General features: G+C 42.2%; 1 protein-coding gene across 1 annotated transcript in view; it reads right to left on the bottom strand.

The window, feature by feature from the left end:
* gab1 (GRB2-associated binding protein 1) overlaps nt 1-20,477 on the bottom strand; it is a 60,063-nt gene that overhangs the window by 11,572 nt on the left and 28,014 nt on the right. The window contains 4 exon segments of the mRNA XM_030053615.1: nt 576-1,261; nt 2,071-2,299; nt 6,718-6,883; nt 7,153-7,281. Of these exon segments, the coding sequence (XP_029909475.1) occupies nt 576-1,261; nt 2,071-2,299; nt 6,718-6,883; nt 7,153-7,281 (1,210 nt within the window).

Here is a 20,477-nt window from a genome sequence, read left to right as displayed (position 1 = left end):
AAACTGCCTACTCAGAAATTTTCAGGTCCACTAACCATTTCATAGTTTTAATGTTTTGGATGAGAAAAGATAAATAAACGCAGCTGGTGGGGAAACATGCCAGGAACTTAAGTGATGCCTCATATCATCAATCAACAACACAATTAAGCTACGTAACACAAATACACAAAAATGTTCAATGGTGTTGCTTTTAAAACATGTCTGAGTGGTGTCACATGATCCTGTGTGCAACGGTAACAAAAAACAAACAAACAAACTCACTGTGACTATGTCACGTTGTCATTATTATATGACTGTGGGTAGCAAGTGCAAACCCAAACACATGGCCAATGGTGAAGCCTTCCATTAATATTAGTATAATTTAATTTTATCAATTTAGAATCAAGAAGCATGAAATGCATTCAGGTTTTCTGAGGAGCAGTTTGAAGGACAAGAAATTAAGAATTTTTTGGCTCTCAAATGCTATGTATTAAAAGCCACACAAAGCTCTTATGGCAGTTTTCTAATGTATGAAAAGCATCCACTCCATCGTCATTTTCAGCAGCAGTAAACAAAGCCCTCGCCTTGACACAAACCTTTCCGGAGGCGTGAAGAGTCTACAGTGCCAATAGTGTTGCTGCGTAGTGCCTTGTTCCCAGCACTGGTGGGCACACAGTAGTTTCCATCCGTCTCTGAGGCTGAGCGGGGCACACAATAGTTGTCCGTAGGCGAGCGCTCAGCAGGGGGTGGCGGAGGTCCTGAGGTGGAGCTGAGCGAAGGCTTGGGTGGTCTTGGAGGGGGGACTACATCTCCCCCGCCCTCTGAGCCTCCAGGCCCTGACGAGGACGGTAACGTGCGGGGCACTTGGTAGGTACAGTTGGCACCGGGTGTAGGAGGAATGTCATAACTGACAGACAGGTTGCGCATCTGCGTTTCCACTGAGGGCTTCCGCGACGGTGTGTTGAAGACGTACAGGTCAGAGGCCTCTCCGCTGTCTGGATGAGCCGCGGGGGAAGAAGCTGACTTAGGGAGCAGCACAGTGTCCTGGGAGTAGCTGCGGGGGAGGTGGTAGAGGCCTGTGTCAGCTGAGAGGGAGGCACCGCGTGATGGAGGAGAATCGTAGATGGAAGAGGCGGAGGCAGGGGCCGGGTGCTGAGTGAAGAAGCCGTTGTGCGAGGTGTGCTTGGCTGAGGAGGTGGACGATGTGGGCGTGCGGTGGGAGGGGAGGTTGTCATTCAGGTCCGTCTCTGAAGAGGTAGACTTGGAACACTCAGCATGGGCTCTGAGTAGAGAAAACACATAGCAGAGAGCTAAACATCTTAAATAAAAATGTCTTGTTTTGTTTTAGAGATGTTAAACAAACCACACAAACATAGTAAGCCATCCTGGCATTGTTTGCAAGCAAAACTTAATAATTAAAAGTAAACTTCAGACATATCTTTGGCATCCCCTTGGCATGTTTAGGATGATGAAATAGCCCTGTTGAGTTCTAGGGTCACTCATTTGCATAACATGCTGACAATTACAAAAAACAATTAAGTGTGAGAGAAAGAACACTTGAATAGGGTGTAAAATGTAAGGAAGCCATAAAACACATTTAAACTCATCAAACCCAGTCCTGGTAATTGTTAACTAAATCCATGTCCATCTACAAACAAGTGTATACTGTGCATTTGTACGTTGCTTTGTGAGTCTTGTCTTTTTATATGTATGTAACACTCCACACAAGCAGGCAGTTCCAGCTGGATGGCTGGCCACTCACAGACTAGCCTGTGGAGGAAGAGTCCTGCTCTCACACTCCTGCAGGAGCAAATACTCCTGGTCTCCCTCCACTGAAGAGGGAGGTTGCACTGCGCTAAACACCACATGACAGAAACAGAGACGGGGAGGAGAGCGACAGCAAAAATGAAAAGCAGAAAACAAAAGGCAAAACAGGGGAACAGTTGGACAAGGAAAAATCTGCAGAGAGAAACTTATGTCACAGTGTAACAGTCAAGCACACTGAGAAGGCACATAAGCACACAGACACACGCACGCACGCACGCACGCACGCACGCACGCACGCACGCACGCACGCACGCACGCACCAACCTGTTGGGTTCTGGCTTCTTGCTCTCACAGTTGACGAGCCACAAGTAGTCCTGGGGCTCCTCCAGGCTGGACTGAGAGTCCAGGTGGCGCACACTGACTGGCTGGTATGGAGGAGGCACGTTGGCCAGCACTGTTGCTGCTGGACCACCAATACTGCCCAGTGCTGGATGAGGGGGGGTGTCGACCACCAAGCCTCCAATGGCTGACTGGTGAGCAGCTTTTGCTGCCTCTGGAGGAGAGACATGAAAGAGGGCTAAGTGTTACTTCATGTTAATGTTATTATTGCTGTGTATTATGAGGCCAGGTGATAGATCGCTCTTATAGCAATACCGACATATGAGATTAGATATCATCTGGGATTTTTACATATTGGGATGTTGTGGTATAGCACAAGTGTTTTTTTAAAGGCTGCATTACAGTAAAAGGCTGCAATTTTCTGAACATATTAGACTGTTCCAGATTATTTGCAACTATTTGCTTAGTCATCATATAAATATTACTAATTCATTAAAAATATCTTGCGTGTAAACTATTTTATGACAGCGTCAACAGCCCCCCTACAATATTGTCATAATATCAATAGTGAGGTATTTCGTCAACAATATCAATATATGTGATTTCATCCATATTGCCTCAGTTTGTTATCCTCTTGTATCTGAAAACACTGACAGGTCCAATACCAAATGAATTTCTTTTAAATACACTCTATAACTTGGAAACATAATATAATAGTCCAACCTGCATGTTCAGAAAATCGGTGCATGTATGTAATTGTGTGTACACAAGCATTTCTGAACACACAGAGTTCAGCTGCCCTCCCACATATTGCATACTCAAGACATGGCTGCTTAAATAACACTTGGCAAGTACAGCTACTATCAAGGTTAAATATCTGAAATGCTTGGCTTTTTCTGCAGTACATTTACACAAAAATGGCATTAATTGGCATCAATAAACTCATTACATGATAAACCAGGGAGGCAACCTCACACAGCAGTCTATGAGATGTGTTCCACATCTTTTACTAGTGTGTTTTCTTTAAAAAAATATCCCACACACTCCTTCTCTGACAGCATTTCCTCAAGGCCTCTGCTTTGTCACCCACAGAGTGAGTCTTCACATGTTAGCATCCTTTTCAAACCCTTCTGCTCAAGCTGATTATTGTGCTGCAGTGAGGGTTAAGATGGCTGATGGAGATGCTAGCTAGAGTATAACTTTTTTCTCTGCCTCTCTCTACCTTTTTCTCTTGATCTCCCTATTTCACAATTCCCCACCCACTCTCTTCCATAACAGTCATGCTTTCAACTCATGCGGGGCCCCCTCTTTCTCTTCTTTTCAAACATAATTTCACTCTTTATTGTGCTTCACTTGCTCCTCTCTCCTCAATCGCCCTTCCTCCTCCCCATGTGTTTGTTAAAGCTCTTAAGTGCTGATTCATCCAAGAAAAGGGAAAATCCCCTCTGCTCATATGCATCTTCCATGTCCTACACTCTAGCTCATAGCCCTGGTTCTCCAGCTCTTGTCCCCCTACTGCTCCCTCCTCTAGTATCTGCCCAGCCTTATAACTCTACAACCTGGCCACAGGAGAGCAGGCGATGGCTCTGATACACAGAGAGAAAGAGTGCAAGAGAGTGCAAAAGTTAGAGCCAAGGCCATTCCTTTGTGATGAGAACTGTGAGAAAGGCTATCTGCAAGGATGTTTGTCTTTGGACCCAGTTTCTCCTTGAATGGTCTTACTGTTTGTGTGTACATAGGGGATTTAACAGCCAGATCCACTAACTGTTGCAGAAGGTGCCATGAATGCTGTTATCTGTGACATTAGTTAGCAAAGGTTGAGACGCAACATTGAGGAGATGCTGAACTTTGAGCAAGATAAGCCTCTAACCTCTGTCTGTATAAAAGAAAAGCAGCTGCTTCTCTCCTAACAATTTTATATGGCACAAAGTCACAGACACTGCGTTTCAGATAATTTCTAATCGGATCAAAACAACAACTAGTTGAGGAAAAAGAGAAAGTTTTGACGAAGTGGCACAGTCTCAGCCAATATTCTGGTTTGGGGAGCGATTAGGCTCAAAGAGAGAGAAGAACGAGAAGGAGAGAGAGAGAGCATGCAAACAAGAGAGAATGGGAACCAGATAGAGGAAAGGACAGAAAGAGCGGCAGTGGGACTGACAGGCACACAATGCTTTGATTATCCAGTACTGGGAACAAGGGTAACGTGAGCCTATCTCACCACATGGATCATTAGGCCTTGGTTGAGAACTGCATTGGACAGAGGCCTGCCTGCACATATAACTGTTAACTCCATGAGAGAGAAAGAGGCAGATCCTTTAGCAGAAAAAAGCTAAATCAAAAAGGAAACCAATCAAGGATGCAGTAATTGGCCTGTGAGCTCATACTTAGACACATACAGTTAATTTCTTTGCTTATAGCTGGGGTATGCCCTGATTTAGATCATCTGCTAATTTTTTTTTTCTTTCAATGTTCATGAATATTTGGGATATACTGAAGTTGCTGTAAGAAGTAGTTCCAAACATATTAATTATAACATATTCAACACATTAATTAACAGTACTGGTTCAAAACTGCTTCTGAGTAAGTACAAAAACATATGCATTCATATAACTGGACTGAGTTCATTACCAGTTTTCAAAGGGACATTTATAAAGTTTTTGAGATGCCTGCCCTATTGAAATGTGTTGAAGGCTACAAAGATGCTATATCAAAGTCTAGTCACTAAAGCCTACAGTGACTTTGTGCCATGTACAGTTACAAAAGAGGAGAACTGACATTTCAAAATCTGTCTGGACTAGAAAATACAGAACCGCTTAACATCTGATTCTGTTTGTGTGGACACATTTTCAAACATCCTGAGTGTTGTTAGAGGCAGTTTCAGACTAACTCCATTACATAAAGCACAAATGGACTGATTGGTTCCCCTCACTAAAGAATCACTGAAATCCTCCTAATCAGGCCAGTTTTCAGAATTTGAAATGACACATGCTGTGGAGACCCTCCACTCAGTAAGTTTAGCTCATCTGAATTGGAGGAGCTGGTCCAGAGGCTGAGAAAATCTGAGCTTTGATCCAGGATTAAGCAGGTCCACAAAGCCAACTTACAGTTAATGTAATCAGGCCAATTCAATCCTGGCTTTAACAATCAAGATAATTGCATGTCTGTGGTGTTAAAACACAGACTCAAGACGTAAAACAAGATGAGTGCACTTCTTTACAATGGAAAAGAGTGCCACATAAACTGTGCTGTGATGTTCACATCTGTAGAGCAGCTTAATCATACAGTACGATGACTAGAAATATTTTTGCAAAAAACAGACAAAACCATTGACATTAACAAAACCAGAGAAAATTTAAACAGGATATTGCAGATCAGTAGTGTATACAGACTCGGATAAGTGCAGGGATGAAGTTTTCAACATGTAAATGTCTGGCTGGCTCAGTGGAATTAGATGTTTACTTTTTAACTGTTTTGCCTGCAATTCAAATCCAGTTTAGATTATCTGCAATCTCTCTCTACAATCTTTTCTGTTGTTGTCTTCACCGTGAACTGTCTAATGTATCAGAAATGCTCGATATTAATTTTCATGAGGCCATTTCCCCTTAAATTGTGTAAACTATTGTGGGTATAAAATGAAAGGCAATATTAAACGAAAGAGCTTTGAAGTATTATACAGGACCCTCCCAGAGCAGTTTGTTCGTCTACAGTTACAAGTCTTGTCTTTGTCTGCTCAGCCCCAGTGGCTATAAATGCTGACTAAAGGTAAAAGCCTTTATGCACATAATATAAGCTGAATCTGTACTATAAATTGCTAACAGCATTAAGAAAGACAGATTTATATGGCATGCCTCATCCTGTGGTGGATACAGGCAACATTGGTGAAATACAGCCCCACATATTTGAGCCTCATCAGACTCTGATTTGGAAAAAGGGTGCATCAAAATCAGAGAGTTGGTAATGTATCTGAATACTACATTTATTTGTTTCAATTTGTTTATATCGCTGTCAGCCTGAAACTGTCAAGTGCACTGTAACATCAGCTACGGTAGGCTAACTGAATGTAATTTCATATGTTTAGTTTGTGTTGGTCATAGATTTGATGTTAACATTTGTTTCATGGGAGACTCGTACGCGCATGACACAATATCAGATTTCAGGGAAGTAAGGACAAGCCTCTCTCCTTTGCTGAATGTGAGAACAGTGCAGTGGCAGATCTGGCACCAATGCCAATCTTTAAAGTCAAAGTCAAATTTCCAGCAGGATTAAAACAAAAAGAAAACCCATTTTTCAAAGGGGAGGGTCTTTCAGAAAAATCAGGTAACCAAATTGTCAAGAAATGCTGACTGCTGACTTGCAACACCAACCTCCATCACTGAGATGTTGAAAATGACAAAGTAGATAGGGGACTGACATTGGGAGTGTCTTACAATGTCAATGTGTATCCCTCTTCCAGTTTTGTGGTGTAAAGCTCAGCAGATATGCTGAGAAATCCCACCCACTGATGCACAATGAAAGATGCAGCGTGAGGACGGTAAAGACTGCCAGTTGTCTCAGTGATTGTGTCACTTATTTAAAATAATTATACAAAAAGTGGCAGCATGGATGTGTGGTAAGCTTAACATCCCTCCTTACCATCATCAGTGGGGTTGAAGCCGCAGATGTCACAAATGCAGCGCACCCACTTGTTCATCTCGTCCTCAGTGTCAGCCACCAGGTAGAATACACGGTCAATGGTCTTGATGTCAAAAATAAAGCTGTGCTCCAGGTCCTTCTTGTTGAACGTCAGCCCAGCGTCCACCTGAGGGAGAAACCAACCAGGCTTAGTTTCACATAGCATCAGTCTAGAAACAAGAGGTGCTCCTCGACTCAGAAGACGATTCATAGCCAGTCAGATGGTAAAGTATAATAACTCAATGTGTATGACTGTATGCTGTATTTATGATTACCATTAGGAATATCACAACAGTAGATTTGTAATAGCCTAGATATTCATACCCATTAGCAGAGACTTCCTGCTAAGCTGTGCTTGTCTGCTAATCACGGGCTGGCTGAAGTTCAAAAACCTACCTGCTCACATAAGTTCAGGTCAATCACGCGGATTGGTTTCTTGGCGTGGTCATTCTTGTAGTACTCCAACACGTCTGGGTCGCCCGTCAGACGGCCACTGCGGAGAACAAACCACCGCTTCTTCCATGCCTGCGGGAGGGCAAAGAAATGGGGCCAGAGGTTATTTGTGTGTTCTCACACTGTCTGCTCCATTCCAAACTGACCACAGGCTGGCCAAATGCTTTATTTTTCCAGGTTAGCCGATGTGTCCCAGCTTAGCCTGTGTCCCTGTGTGCTTTCTCCACCAGCTGCACAGCTCTCACTGAAGCACACTGAGACTCAGAGGAAGAGGCCTGCAACCAGAAATATGTGTCTGGGACAACCAGAACAAAAGCCACATAGTTTGGTCTAGCACCCTCATTGGGGTGAATAACCCAATCTATAAAGAGAAACAGGCAATTAGGCTTTTTCTCCTAAATGGGATTTGTTGTCTCTAAGAAAGAGGGATCACATAGCAGACAGAGGAGTTTAAAGTCAGGGCATACCACATACTTGACGAAAGTAAAAATTAGGAGACAGGGAAATAAGCTCTATGACTTTCATTCAGTGTACATAGCTCGGGGGCAGTTTGGTGCCAAAAGCCTCATCCTAAATTACACTCTGATGTACTTTGCGATAGTCCCAGTCAACAAAAAACAGGTGTTTTTCTTCCAATCCAGGATATTTAAAAAAATCTGTTTTAAATTCCGGGGAACAGATATGAAACATCACATATCACACTGTAACCGGACAGATTTATTTTACTATAAAGTTGGCAAACAATTAAGAAACACGCAGCTTTAATATCAGATGCTATATTCCTGTTTCCAGATTGCATTGACGTTTACACACTGTGGCATCTGCAGTAATACATCAAGTGTTCAGAGAACTTAAATTGTAGGGATTCCTTGCATGCAGACCCAGTGAGATCATGAACTCTTGATTTTGCCCAGTCAGGGAAGTTAAACTAGACATTTCGTTTTTGGGAACAAAAATTAGCTCTGGGCAGAAGGCACAGAGCCTTGTCCAAGCTATCATTGGATTTTGTCCTAAGGCAAGGGATTTATCCAAAAATCCATTATTTCCTTACACTGAAAAAAACTAAGGGAGGCGTCTTTGGTCACTTATGGAGGCTTCTTCCATTTAATGGTGCACTACAGAAAATAATGGACATCATATCCTTGGCATAATCCAATCCCATATCAGAGAATCTTGTGCTCTTGAGTTGGAAATGCAAAGGAGACCCAATAGCAAAACAACCACCACTGAGATCAGACAGTTCAGGAAGCATGCCAGCAGAGTGCAAGGAATGCAAACGAAAGCTTTGTTGTTGTTTTTTTGGGGTACGATTTTGACCAGATTAACAATGCTGTGGGCTTTTTTTTCATCCCTCAGCTGTTTTTCCATCCACAGGGTGCCCTTTGTTAGTGCGCCAAGCCCCAGACTGAGACAGCATGGACAGCATCAAACCTTTCCCTCCACAAACAGGCCAGGCCAGGCTGAAGAAATAAGCAGCCCTACGGCACCCCTGGCTATTTGCTAACTGCACACATGCAGAGATATACAAGAGTCACACATAAGTGGACACTAAAATGCTAATTAACACACACTACCACATAATGTACATAAATAACTGCAACATAGACTTTACTTTTCATGTAGAAATCGGTTGGGATTGTGGCGGGCCTGTCAACAAAAACACACACTCAAATACAGTCTGCCACTCACATTGCAGCAGAGCAGTTCAAAAGGCCTACATTACATCATCACAAACACACACACACACTCATATTCCAAAAGAGGCTTATACCCTCAAACTCTTAAAGGCAGGCCCTTTTACATACCAATTACCAAATGTAATCATATAGACTAAAGTGAATGACTATGTGCCAAGACTTCAGAACAAGCCTTCTTTTAAGCACCAATGAGTGTTGTGTTGTGCTGTGTTGTGATGTGGTCAAACAAAGACAGTGGGTGTGGAGAGTGAAGCTCTCTCTCTGGCACATGACAAAGCACTCTAGGGTCAGATTACCCCGTGGAGAGCAGCAGGGGGACCTAGAGCTTAGGTTACACCAGGACCAGCCCCGCCCAGGGTGAGAAGGTTGACGCCTCGGTAAGAATTTTATACTAGATGCACAAGACAGATGCAAGAGAGGAAGACCTGCTGTTACGCAGAACTAATAACAAGGTATAGTAGGGACAAGCAGCACATTACAGAGTATGCAACAGTTTTAAAATAATGGGGCACATATCAACTCCACTTAAACGCACCAAGTTTGTAATTCTAAGAAGAGCATTTCTGAAGCGATTTTGCATCCCTTGTTTTTGTGTTTCCACCGGTTTCCACACTAGCTCAGTTATAGTACAGTGTCTCTCAGATCACAAGCTGTGTGAGAGCGTGAGCATCTCTCTTCCATCTGTGTGCTTTCACACAGCTCTCTCCATGCTGAGGAGTGTACATATTTACAGTGATTCCTACCACTGATGCTTACTGCAATTTCAAACTCATCCCCAGGCACATTCATACCCAAACAGACACAAAATACAACCCAAGGAAACGGCAAAACACTCTGACAGCTCGGTCCAATTCCCATCAAACACACAACCTGCGCACATAACCAGAGAGGCATTTTCACTTGAGCCAAGAGTCATTTACACACATACACTACTGTCAGCATAACACAGCACTAAGACAATACCAGATTATAGTGCCCCTAATGACACAAACACACATCTCAATAATACCACTGTGGGACAACAGCGGTCTGACCATCATAGAACAGCTGAGAATAACTGTTCATAGTTACCTACCTGATGCCTGGGCACCTTGGAGAATGGATGTGGCCTCTATTCCTGCTCTATTACTTCTAGTGTTGTATACTCCCCTGCAGGTGATGGTGTTTTGAAATGACGTCCGTTACTGCTTAAATCCCAATTAGTTCAGACCAATCAGAATGAGATTCTTACTGACAGCTGTGTACCTCCACCGTAGCCCTCTTAGCGTCACCCAAATAATCTGAACCCAAACAGCATCTGTATCAATCAGAGTCAACTAAACTGGCAATCACAGAGCCCACTTCAACTTTTAGGAGTCTGGTGGTTGTATCTGCTCTTCCCTGCCTCAGAGCTGGGAATGGGACGGGATGGGACGATATTGGACTGGAATGGGGAGGGCTCCCCTGGCATGGCAGCTGTCCCCGCCAGCCCCTCTCCATCCCTCCTCCCCCATTTCTCCCAGTGTCCTGGTGTCTTCTGATAGGGTGAGAAACAGGAAGACACCCTCTATCCCCCACCCGGGTCCTAAAGCTTACAGGGGGCCAGACAGAGAGGGTATTGAGGGTTTGACTAAGAGGACGAGAGAGGAAGGGGGGGGGGGCGGCTTGGGAGGAGATGCCATCAGAGTGGAGTCACGCTGCCGTCAGAGGCCTCGTAGCCTAACAGCAATACAGAGTGACAGAGGCTGAGGTGGGGAAAAAGAAGAGAGAGTAAAGAGGAAATGGGCAACTTAGGCAGCCTGATATGACTGCAGGGAGGAGGGAGAATGGAGAGACTGAAGGAAAGAAAGCAGATTAGCAGCATGTACATATTAGGTACTTGCATAACATACAATTGGCGGACAGACAAAACAAATATGAAGGAGGTTAATGGCTCTGAGGCATGCACCTTCTCTGTTCCACAGTTACAGGCCTGCAGCGTCTCAGCCTTGGCCTCCAGAGGTCAGTGGTCTTTGTTATCACAAAGGCCCTGCATGGCATCTGGTGTCTGAGCTCCACCATCTTCACCAGCTTACTGATAGAAACCACGCAGACCAAGTACGGAAAACAAACGTCTACAAACGGTTGCCTGTTCAATGATGACTGACACCTACAGAAACCTTTACTTGAAGGAAATCATCTCTCAGTTCTTAAATACTAAAAGAAATAAAAGAGCAGTACTTAGGCACACCTATGGATCAACAGGTGCGAAGGAGGAGGCCGTAGGTAATATTTAGGAGACATATATAGGAGATATTTAATTACAACATTTTGGTACAGAGACCTTCATCTGGCCATTTTACAGACAAAAGGAGAGTTCACCTTAAATCTTGTCTAGTGACTGACTCTAGAAGACAATTTTGGCAAGCTCCAACCACATTTGAATCACACTTTTTAAACATTTATCATGGTATGGCAGCTTTTCTTTATTACGTCTATGAGCATTTTGTGGTACTTATCATATATTTGTTATATGAGGACTCATTTAGTTTAAGGTTCATATTGTAGGTCTATGGTGCCATGATGTGCTTATACATGATAACTGATTGTTTTAATGAGTGATGTCAATCTGTAGTACAACCTGGTTGGTCCATGTGGGTCTCATAAAAGAATTCAATGGGTGATGTCAGTGTAACTTGAATGGTCCAGGTGGGTCAATCAAACTATTTAAGATGATCTCTCCTTTTGTCTGTTAAATTAACTGATGTTGTTTTTAAATATCTCTGACTGCAAGTGAAGTGGACAGTGTGTGGGGCTCTTTTGTTAGTTCTTAAATACTGAAAAGAACAAGTCATCAGTTTTTGTTTGAGGAACTGGTTGAGTTCCTTATTCCTTTGCCAGTAACATGAAGTTATAAAGCATGAAATCATCCACACAGTTTTTCTTTATCAGAGTGTGGAAAAGTCCCGTGGGCTAAGCAACACAAGTCGGTTCCATCACAGAACCTCAGGATTGATCTGAATCAAAGATCATGCTAGAACAAAGTACAGAGATAAATAAGCATCAATGTGTCTTGATTATGATATTATTCTAAATCAGGGTTGACAGTTATATCATAAGACTTGGATGGCAAGGCGGCTGAAATTCGTTCCACACATCCTATAGACAGCAGCTGTTAAAAGCAAGATTGTGTTCAGTTCAGGCTCTTGTACAAATGGGGTTTTGCACCAATTTGTTGCTCTAAATATGTTTCTGAACGCATCCCTGCAACATCACTCAGGCTCTACCAACTCCAGTTTCACAGCACTTAAAAGGCTAATTGTGCTTCATGCCATAGATAGCTTAATGCAGCGTAAAAAGCTTTTAAGCGCACTAATTGCTAATGCGAATGGACTGCCATCATGGGCTGTTAAACTGCATACTTAAACTCATCCTCCATATCTCTAATGGTTAATGAATGAGGCAGGCCTGTGGTTTTCTGTATTCCTGCAGCACAAGCATTCAGGACCTGAAACAAGACTATCCCTTCAAACCATGGAGAGGTGTGCTGTTTCTATGATGCTGCTGGACAATGTGTGAAAAGTGACCCTGGGGTCCTTTGTGTGTGAAATGATTCCGGGCTCATGAGCCTGCCAGCGTTAATGTAGGCAAAGCATGTGCCTGCCTGGCACATTAAATGCACTGGCCCAAAGAAAAGTGGCAGAGTAATAACAAGACACTAAACACAGTGCTAATGCTTTGTCTCATGCATTGTAGATTCAGCCTTACTTCAACTACAAAACCCTTGGAAATAATTTCAACATGAGCGACAATCTCTGTAATATAATGTGATATGCACAGTCAAGACATGCACGTAGACAACATGCACACACACACAAACCTTGACAACTACTGTAAGGAGGCATTTCAGAGCTTGAAAAATCAATATTGCCATGACTACTTTTCAAAATAGTGTTTCTTATTTATTTATTTTTTTTTTATTTATTAATCTCTCTTTCTGTTTGACAGTGTGCTCATTTCTGGTAACCTGGAGGTCACTGAGGATGAGGACGCTCAACACTTAATCTTCAGCTTAACCTTCAGCGGTGATGACAGTTTGGAGAATACATACCGTTACAGTTCTAGGAAGCACACACAAACCAATAAGATAAGCATGGCCAACCAAAAGGTGTATAGTCAAGTACATTATAACATAAATCTAAACCAATAAGCACACACAGGAAACTGCTCTTCTTTAAAAAGACTTGTTTATTTTGTGTGTATGCTTGTGTATGTCTCATGTGTAACGAGTTGGGATGTGTCTTGGGGCAGGGATATATCTGCTGTTTTCTTTGGGCATCCAAGCATTCAAGCTGTCACACTACACTTTTCCTTTTATGCCCTTCTTCAAGATACCTACTAATTGGAATAAGAAAAAAATCTCCTTATACCAAACACAGATGTTCAAACAGAATAGGTTTGTTTCCAGTGTTTCAGTGTGAAATACCAACATTGCAAAGTGGTGAATACTGCAGTCTGATCTTTAGGCCTCCGGCTCTTGTAGTTTCTATTGAGGATGTTGCTAAGATAGACAAGCAATGGTTAGCTTTTGTAAGTATGTCTACCCGAGCTGTAATGTAGCTATTAGATGCACGATGAGGATGCATATTTACATTTCAAATTAGGAAATTGTATGCAGAGAGGAAGAAACCTGGCTTAAGGGGATTGTGGGCTATGAAGGGAAACCAAATTTTTTGCAGGTGCAACCTATAATGTACTGCCACTTGAAAAAATTGTCAATCAGTGGGAAAGGTGAGGAATCATAATTCAGCTCTCATTTTGTCAGGTTGCAAAATGAGGCTGTCCCAAGGATGATACAATTGGAAACACAAGTTAAGTGTATAGCAGCAAAAGTCAACCAAAAAAGTCTGCACAAAGACAGGAGCGCTCTAAATATAAACTGCTGAGACTGGTTGTCACAAGAAAGAATGGCTGGAAAGAAGCAAAACTGTTTGTGTCCAATGTGGAACAGGAAAAGTTGAAACAGAAATCCATTTCTTCTTCTTAAAAAAAAAAAAAAGAAAAGAAAAGAAAAAGAAGAACAATCCTTCCCCAAATTCAATAAATTAATCCAAACCTTTCTTAACCTCTCAAATGAGCCAGCAGCCATTCTTGGAAAAGACAGTCATAATGTACAGCTGGCAGGTGGTTGCATGCCACAACGGCAGAAACATATATTAGATATTTAAATGCTGTACTACTAGATAGACTGTACAACATGCTGCATACTGTGGTCTTAGCTGCTTCAATTAATAATTTGCTTTAACTTTATGCGTTAAGATTTGTTTACTGCAATTTAGTGTTTATTCACTGTGTCTACTTCACTGTCTATGTAAGAATGTTTGATTTGGCAACATGTTTTTTCATGCAAATGTCAGACCAATAACGCTTCACTGAGTTGAACTGAAATATGAGAGACAGAGAGAGGGAAAGATGGGGAGCGGATCTAGGTGATGGTCCTGGGATGCCAGAAATCACTGCCGGAGGTGTTTTAGCTGACTTGATAATATCAGTGACATACCCTGGTAATAGCGGAGTCCTTATGGTCAGGGAAAAAAACAGAAACACTGATGAGCAAGCATCAGGTCATAGTGCTCTCCTAACTGGAAGCAGCAGCACAAGATGACACTCTCATCCCGCACACACAAGGTTCAGTGAAATGTCAGGTGTGTTTACACTACCCTCTTTGCTGACTCAAAATTAATTTAAAATCAACTTAACTGATGTAAATCAACGTAATTTTTGTCTAAATGACTCATGATCAAGGTTAATTAAATCAAGAAAAAACATTCACAAGTGATGCATTCAGTTCATTGCCAATTTGTACAGTGATGTTTTCTTTTCAGTCATCACAAGATAATCTAGTTCTGTTATGTAGACCAGAGTACTACTTTTGTTATTAATACTTTTCATTTCATTTTCATTTCACAGATACTCACAACACTGTTTCAAAATTGCAACAAATGCCCATGTGACCCCTTGTCTCTGTGTGACTATGTGGATTTAATTGGTCTATCTTTCCCAGTTAGTCCAGGTGCTTTACTCACATCAACACAGCTCAATGTTTTGTTAGCATTAGCTGAGCTCTCACCAGTTCACGCAACGGACCTTAGCCTTAGCCTATCTCACTGACTCTGAATGCACAGTTAGCACTTAGCAGGATGGAAGTGGCTGGGCCATCTGTCCTGTGTGAGTGGGCTGTGGGTAAATGACCTGCACCCCAGCTGCACTGACTCATCCCAGCTAGTACAGCTTCTCTGTTTGTTCCTCAGAAAAACAGAGCAAGAGAAGGAGAGAGAGGGACAGAGAGAGAGAGAAGGGGGGGAGAGAAACAGAGCGTTGTAAGGGAGGGACAGGATGAGCAGGGAATGAAGAGGAGGAGGGAAGGTCAAGATATTGGTGATAACGGAACAAATTAGTATGTGCTGCTATCCTATAATCTAGCAGAAATCACTGCCAGGCAACAACTTACGGAAAAACAGAAAACAGATGACCTTTTATGGTCGGTTGATGTGACATGGGGCAAAATCCTTCCTGCATTAGATATATATTTACAGTGTCCCTCACCCAGGCAGGAAATTAAACCTGCAACAGTACACAGGCTTTAGTATTGGTCTGTGTAATCTTGTGTGCAGCCTCTCTGGATGGAGTAAACAATGACAACAGGAAAGTGAGAAAAATTTAAATGAAGTGTTAGGCCTCTAACCTAATTCATTCTTCGTAGGGATGGATATGGGAATGTTTGGATACTACCAAGTATTACATGTCCTAAGTCAAAGCAAATGTTAATATCATTACATTCTGTGAAATTAGGGCTGCGTGATTTGAACAATATCCAATATCACAATATTTTTGACCAAATACCAACATCAATATGATGGCAATATTGTAAGGAGGACTATTAGTGCTTTCACTAAATATTCAGCCTTCACAATGAGACTTTTGATAAACAATCATTAGTAACGTGGATATGACGACCAAGCAGGGTAAAGACAGATAATGAAACAGTTATGACAGTCTAATATGGTCAGAAAACTGCATGCATCCTTTTACTGTAATGCTGCCTTTAAAACCAGGAAGAGACAACACTTATAAAACTAGATATGATCTCTAATTTTGTTTATCGTAATATGACATTTCACAGATGTGACATAATATTGATATATTGCCCGGGCCAATTTGAAAATGGTCCATCAAAATTTCTTCTCATTTTGGGCAGGTTCTGGTGGGAAAAAAATCCCACAATGAATTTTGCTAAAGATCTAACATTTCCAAGTATTTGAGCAAATATTACAATATAATTTAAAAGGTTGCATAATTGCATTTGCTGACGCAGATATGCCCCCCAAAAAAACACATAATACCTCAATGACACTGCATTCTAACAAAAAAGCCACTAGCAAATGCGTAATCTCGTAAAGCGATGTGATTCCCCGAGCTTTGCGATTAGGACCCTGGGACTGCCCTGAACAAAGCCTGTTCTAACAGAGGGGTGTAGAGAGCGTCAGAGGTTTTGGCGCTCATGGCCTTGGTGACGAGGTCTGCAGAAGGAGAAGGAGGGGCGGCACAAAAGCTCCTCTATGCTTAGTGCAGCAACTTGTATAAATCAGTCTTTGTTACCAAGACATGACTGGGATTCTTGCTAAATGGCTATTTTTACCTCTTTGAGCTCAAGAGAGGGCAGTTAACGTGCAAGCAAGAGTGCATGGCCTTTGGCTACGTGAAACTGTTCGCCTAACGTCATCAGCCCTCCGCCTGCTGGAAGGAGAGGGGACTTCCAGGAAAGATGTGTGCGCCTGAGGTGAGGTGTCCTGGTCAGCGCTTAATCGTTGGCCACTTCTTCCATAAGCCTCTGCCCTCAATAATGGATCTAAGATCAGCTTTCATGCATCATGTGTTATATCTGAACCACTAAAAGCAAAGCGCCTCAACTGTATTGTGACCCAGCTCATGATATTTAAGTTCCATATGATAAACACTGGCCATCTATTCTGACCATGAATAATGCTGTGTTTATACAGCTAATTCATCGCCCAACTCTACTAAAAAAGGATATTCTACTGTTTCGAAAGCCCATTGCTTTATCCACCATCTGCTCCACTTTAGTCTAACAGCCTGAAAAACTGACCAAAAGCTCGAGATATGACTATTCACTATGTAAAAACCGTCCCAGTGTGTATCGAGGTTGCATATCTGCTGCCTTCAGTAAGAGTAGCCAGCCAGATAAACAAGATGAGAGGGAAGAGGTGTGGGAGACGAGCCAGTCGATTTAGTACATAAATTAAATAAATAAATAAACAAACGAGAGAAAGAAACAGAGACGGAGAGAGAGAGAGAGAGAGAGAGAGAAAGTAGGTTACCTCAAACACCTTAACACACAGAAAACATAACAGCACAGACGGCATCTGTATTCATTTCTCATTTTAAGTGGCATAATGTGCTATTTTTTTTTAAGTATCCCACACTCTATCAACTGAAATGAGAAAGACCACTTAAGGATAGAAAATGAAACCTGTTTCCTTGAGGGAACCAAGTACACCAGCATCCTTGCCTGCCTCTCCCTCGGTTGTCTGAGTCCATGCCCTGAAACTTGTCACTCATCTTGCTGAGCCGTTTACCTCGAAACAGCATCTAATCTGTGGCTGAGGTACCGAACATCCACAAAGCCCATTACAGGTTTTGAAGAAGCAGACTGTTAACGCAGGCAATTTGCAATTAAAAAGCAACAATGCAGATTTTCACCCACTCATGTTTTTGAATGACTCCTATCTGCCATATGTTAGACTCACTGTATTCTTATCTTACTGCTTTCGGTCACAAGCTCCTTTCCAGAAAATATTTGAATCAAATGTCCAATAACTAACTACCTAAATAAACAAATAATAAAATAAAATTATGCAAATGAAGGTGTGATTCCATAACATCTGTTTAAGCAAATAAAACGCCTCCCTCAGGTGCTGAATGATGTGTCCTATTATGCCATCTCCTCACCGTACAGGCAGCCAGTTTGTTTGCTAGCTGCATGGCTGTGCCAAGTTTGACAAAGATGGACAAAATCTATCAACATAGTAACGACTGTAGTTGAATTGCGCTGCTGCCTGTGTCTGCTGACATTACTGTTGGCATTGCTATTACCAGATCTGTCTGTCTGAAGTCAGAGGTTTAAGAGCAACTGGTCATGTGATCAAATCATGTGCACCTCCTGTTTTCATTCACAAAATGAGTTTACATTGCATATTTGTTGTTATTATTTTATATAATAATTACATGTTATTATATAAAAACTTTATCCATCTAAAATCATTGCATTTGGAGATTTTACTTAATATCTGTTTACCTGATGTTTTTTGATACAGCAAAAGGGGCATATAAAAAAAGGGCTGATGGAAATTGTGAAGTTGTGCTTCACTTTGATCGCTTCACCCCAGCTCAGCACAGGCCACACCTGCATGGCACGCACACACACACAGCAAATGGTATATGTCCCAAAACATAACTGGAAAGCCAGTTTCAGGCCAATGGGGGTAATGTACTGTACAAACAGGTTCACAGACCAACAATGTATACTATCCCTTGCGCCCTGGCAGCTCACAGGAAAAGAGTGTGTACCATACATTAAGGCTGAGTCCTGACCACAGCAGCCTGGGTTTGAATCCAACCTCAGACCATTTACTGCATGCCAAATGAAGCAGAAATAAAGCAGAAATGCAAAACAAACAAATAACCCCCACCCAAAAAAACAATGCATACTATTTCATTTATTTATCGTTGCTTAAATGTCAACATTATGACATTAAAATAAACACAACAACTTTAAAATTCAGCAACGCAGCACATCAGGGTTCAACCACCAAATGCAAGCACCCCAAAACTGACCACACTCACCACATGAGAGCTGCTGACAGGAACTAACTCAACCTAAACAATGATGCTTGTCCACCGCTATCCCAGCACACGCACATACACACACACACACACACACACACACACACACACACACACACACACACACACACACGCATAGTGTTTTCCTGCAGATTTGTTTTTAGGCAGCAATGTGTATTTGTTTCACAGGTGGTCTCAGCTTCACATATGACTGGATGCTGTGCATGACTAAATGACTAAAATCAAAAAATTTACAAACTGACAAAATGTATCATAGATAGACATCACCTCCTATAACACCAATGAAACAGAATGGAAACAATAAATGAGTCCCTTAGATCAGTGACAGTAACCTAGTAAGATGATCAAAGAGCACCTCCTCCTCTTCAGCAGGATGTTTTTGGCGGGTTACTCCCACTGTTCATGAGGACCAAACAAGTGGCATCAAAGCATGGCTCTAAAAGGCAACTGAGATAAGAATTATATGGGAATAACAAACAGTATAGCAGCAAAATTCTGACCGTGTCCCCTAAAACATCTATTCAATTTATGCAGCTCTGTACCTGATAATCAATGTTGGGTGCATCTTACAAATCAATGTTACTCCGCAGCAGCATACGAGCGACGTAAGAGCAAATATCACTGCACGTTTCAACACCTCTGCTGTCACGTTATCCCTGATTGAATCAATTTAAGACATAAAGCACAGCTGACTGAAAACATCACAACGACTCTGTTGTTTGAGGTTTTTGTAAACAAGCAAAGATGTTTCATTTTTTAAAACAAAAGAAAATGGAAGCCAGGGAGCGTGAACCCAGCCGTCATTCAGTACCTAAATAAAGGTTTTAAAAAGCAAAAAGGTCTGCTAATTCTAGGGCAGAGGGACTGTTTAGTCAGGCCGACAAATTAATGTGCCTTGTAATAGTGGCAACGCAAGTTTCAGCCAAACTTTTGTGAACTAATGAGACCTCTGCGTATGTTGGCAAAACTCATAGTCTCGTAGCAGAACCACTGAGCCATTATTGCCGCTGTGTAGGGGAAACACTGCATACAGTACATGCACACGCACACACACACACACACACAAACGTTTTTGCCCCAGGTAAAAGAACTCCAAAATACTGACACCCCCCCTCCACCAGCCTGAGTGAGGGCAGCACAAAGCTACACAGGAATCAATACAAACTGTGCAGTATTACCTCTGCCTATAATAACAGTCCGAGTTTATCCAAGTTAAAACAGTGAGCCTACCTTGTGAACTGGACATCCAAAAGGAACTGTTTTCCTTTAGTGTGCAGTGAAATTCTTGTTATTGCAAGTGAATGAGCAAGCAAAGTGTGTGTTGTTGTTGTTTGCTCCTTCAGCCTTTATCGTGAGCTGCAGTGTGTACGAGGGTCTGCAGTTTGTGACCTCTCCCTCCTCTGACTTCCTGTTCTATGTAATCAGGTTGTCCCAGACCCTCCTTAACTGCCACTGCTAAATCAGAGGGGGAGGGACAACTCTGTGTGTGTGTGTGTGTGTGTGTGTGTGTGTGTGTGTGTGTGTGTGTGTGTGTGTGTATGAGTTTAAATGAAGTGGGAGAACACCTACACAAACTGTATGTATTTCAACAGATGAGGGTGGAATGATTCAGAGTGTTTCATTTATCAACATAGATGTGTGCGCATACACACACATGCATGCACACAC

The sequence above is a fragment of the Myripristis murdjan genome, chromosome 1, assembly GCF_902150065.1.
Source record: "Myripristis murdjan chromosome 1, fMyrMur1.1, whole genome shotgun sequence".
NCBI lineage: Eukaryota > Metazoa > Chordata > Actinopteri > Holocentriformes > Holocentridae > Myripristis > Myripristis murdjan.
This window is presented reverse-complemented; position numbering and strand designations above follow the sequence as displayed.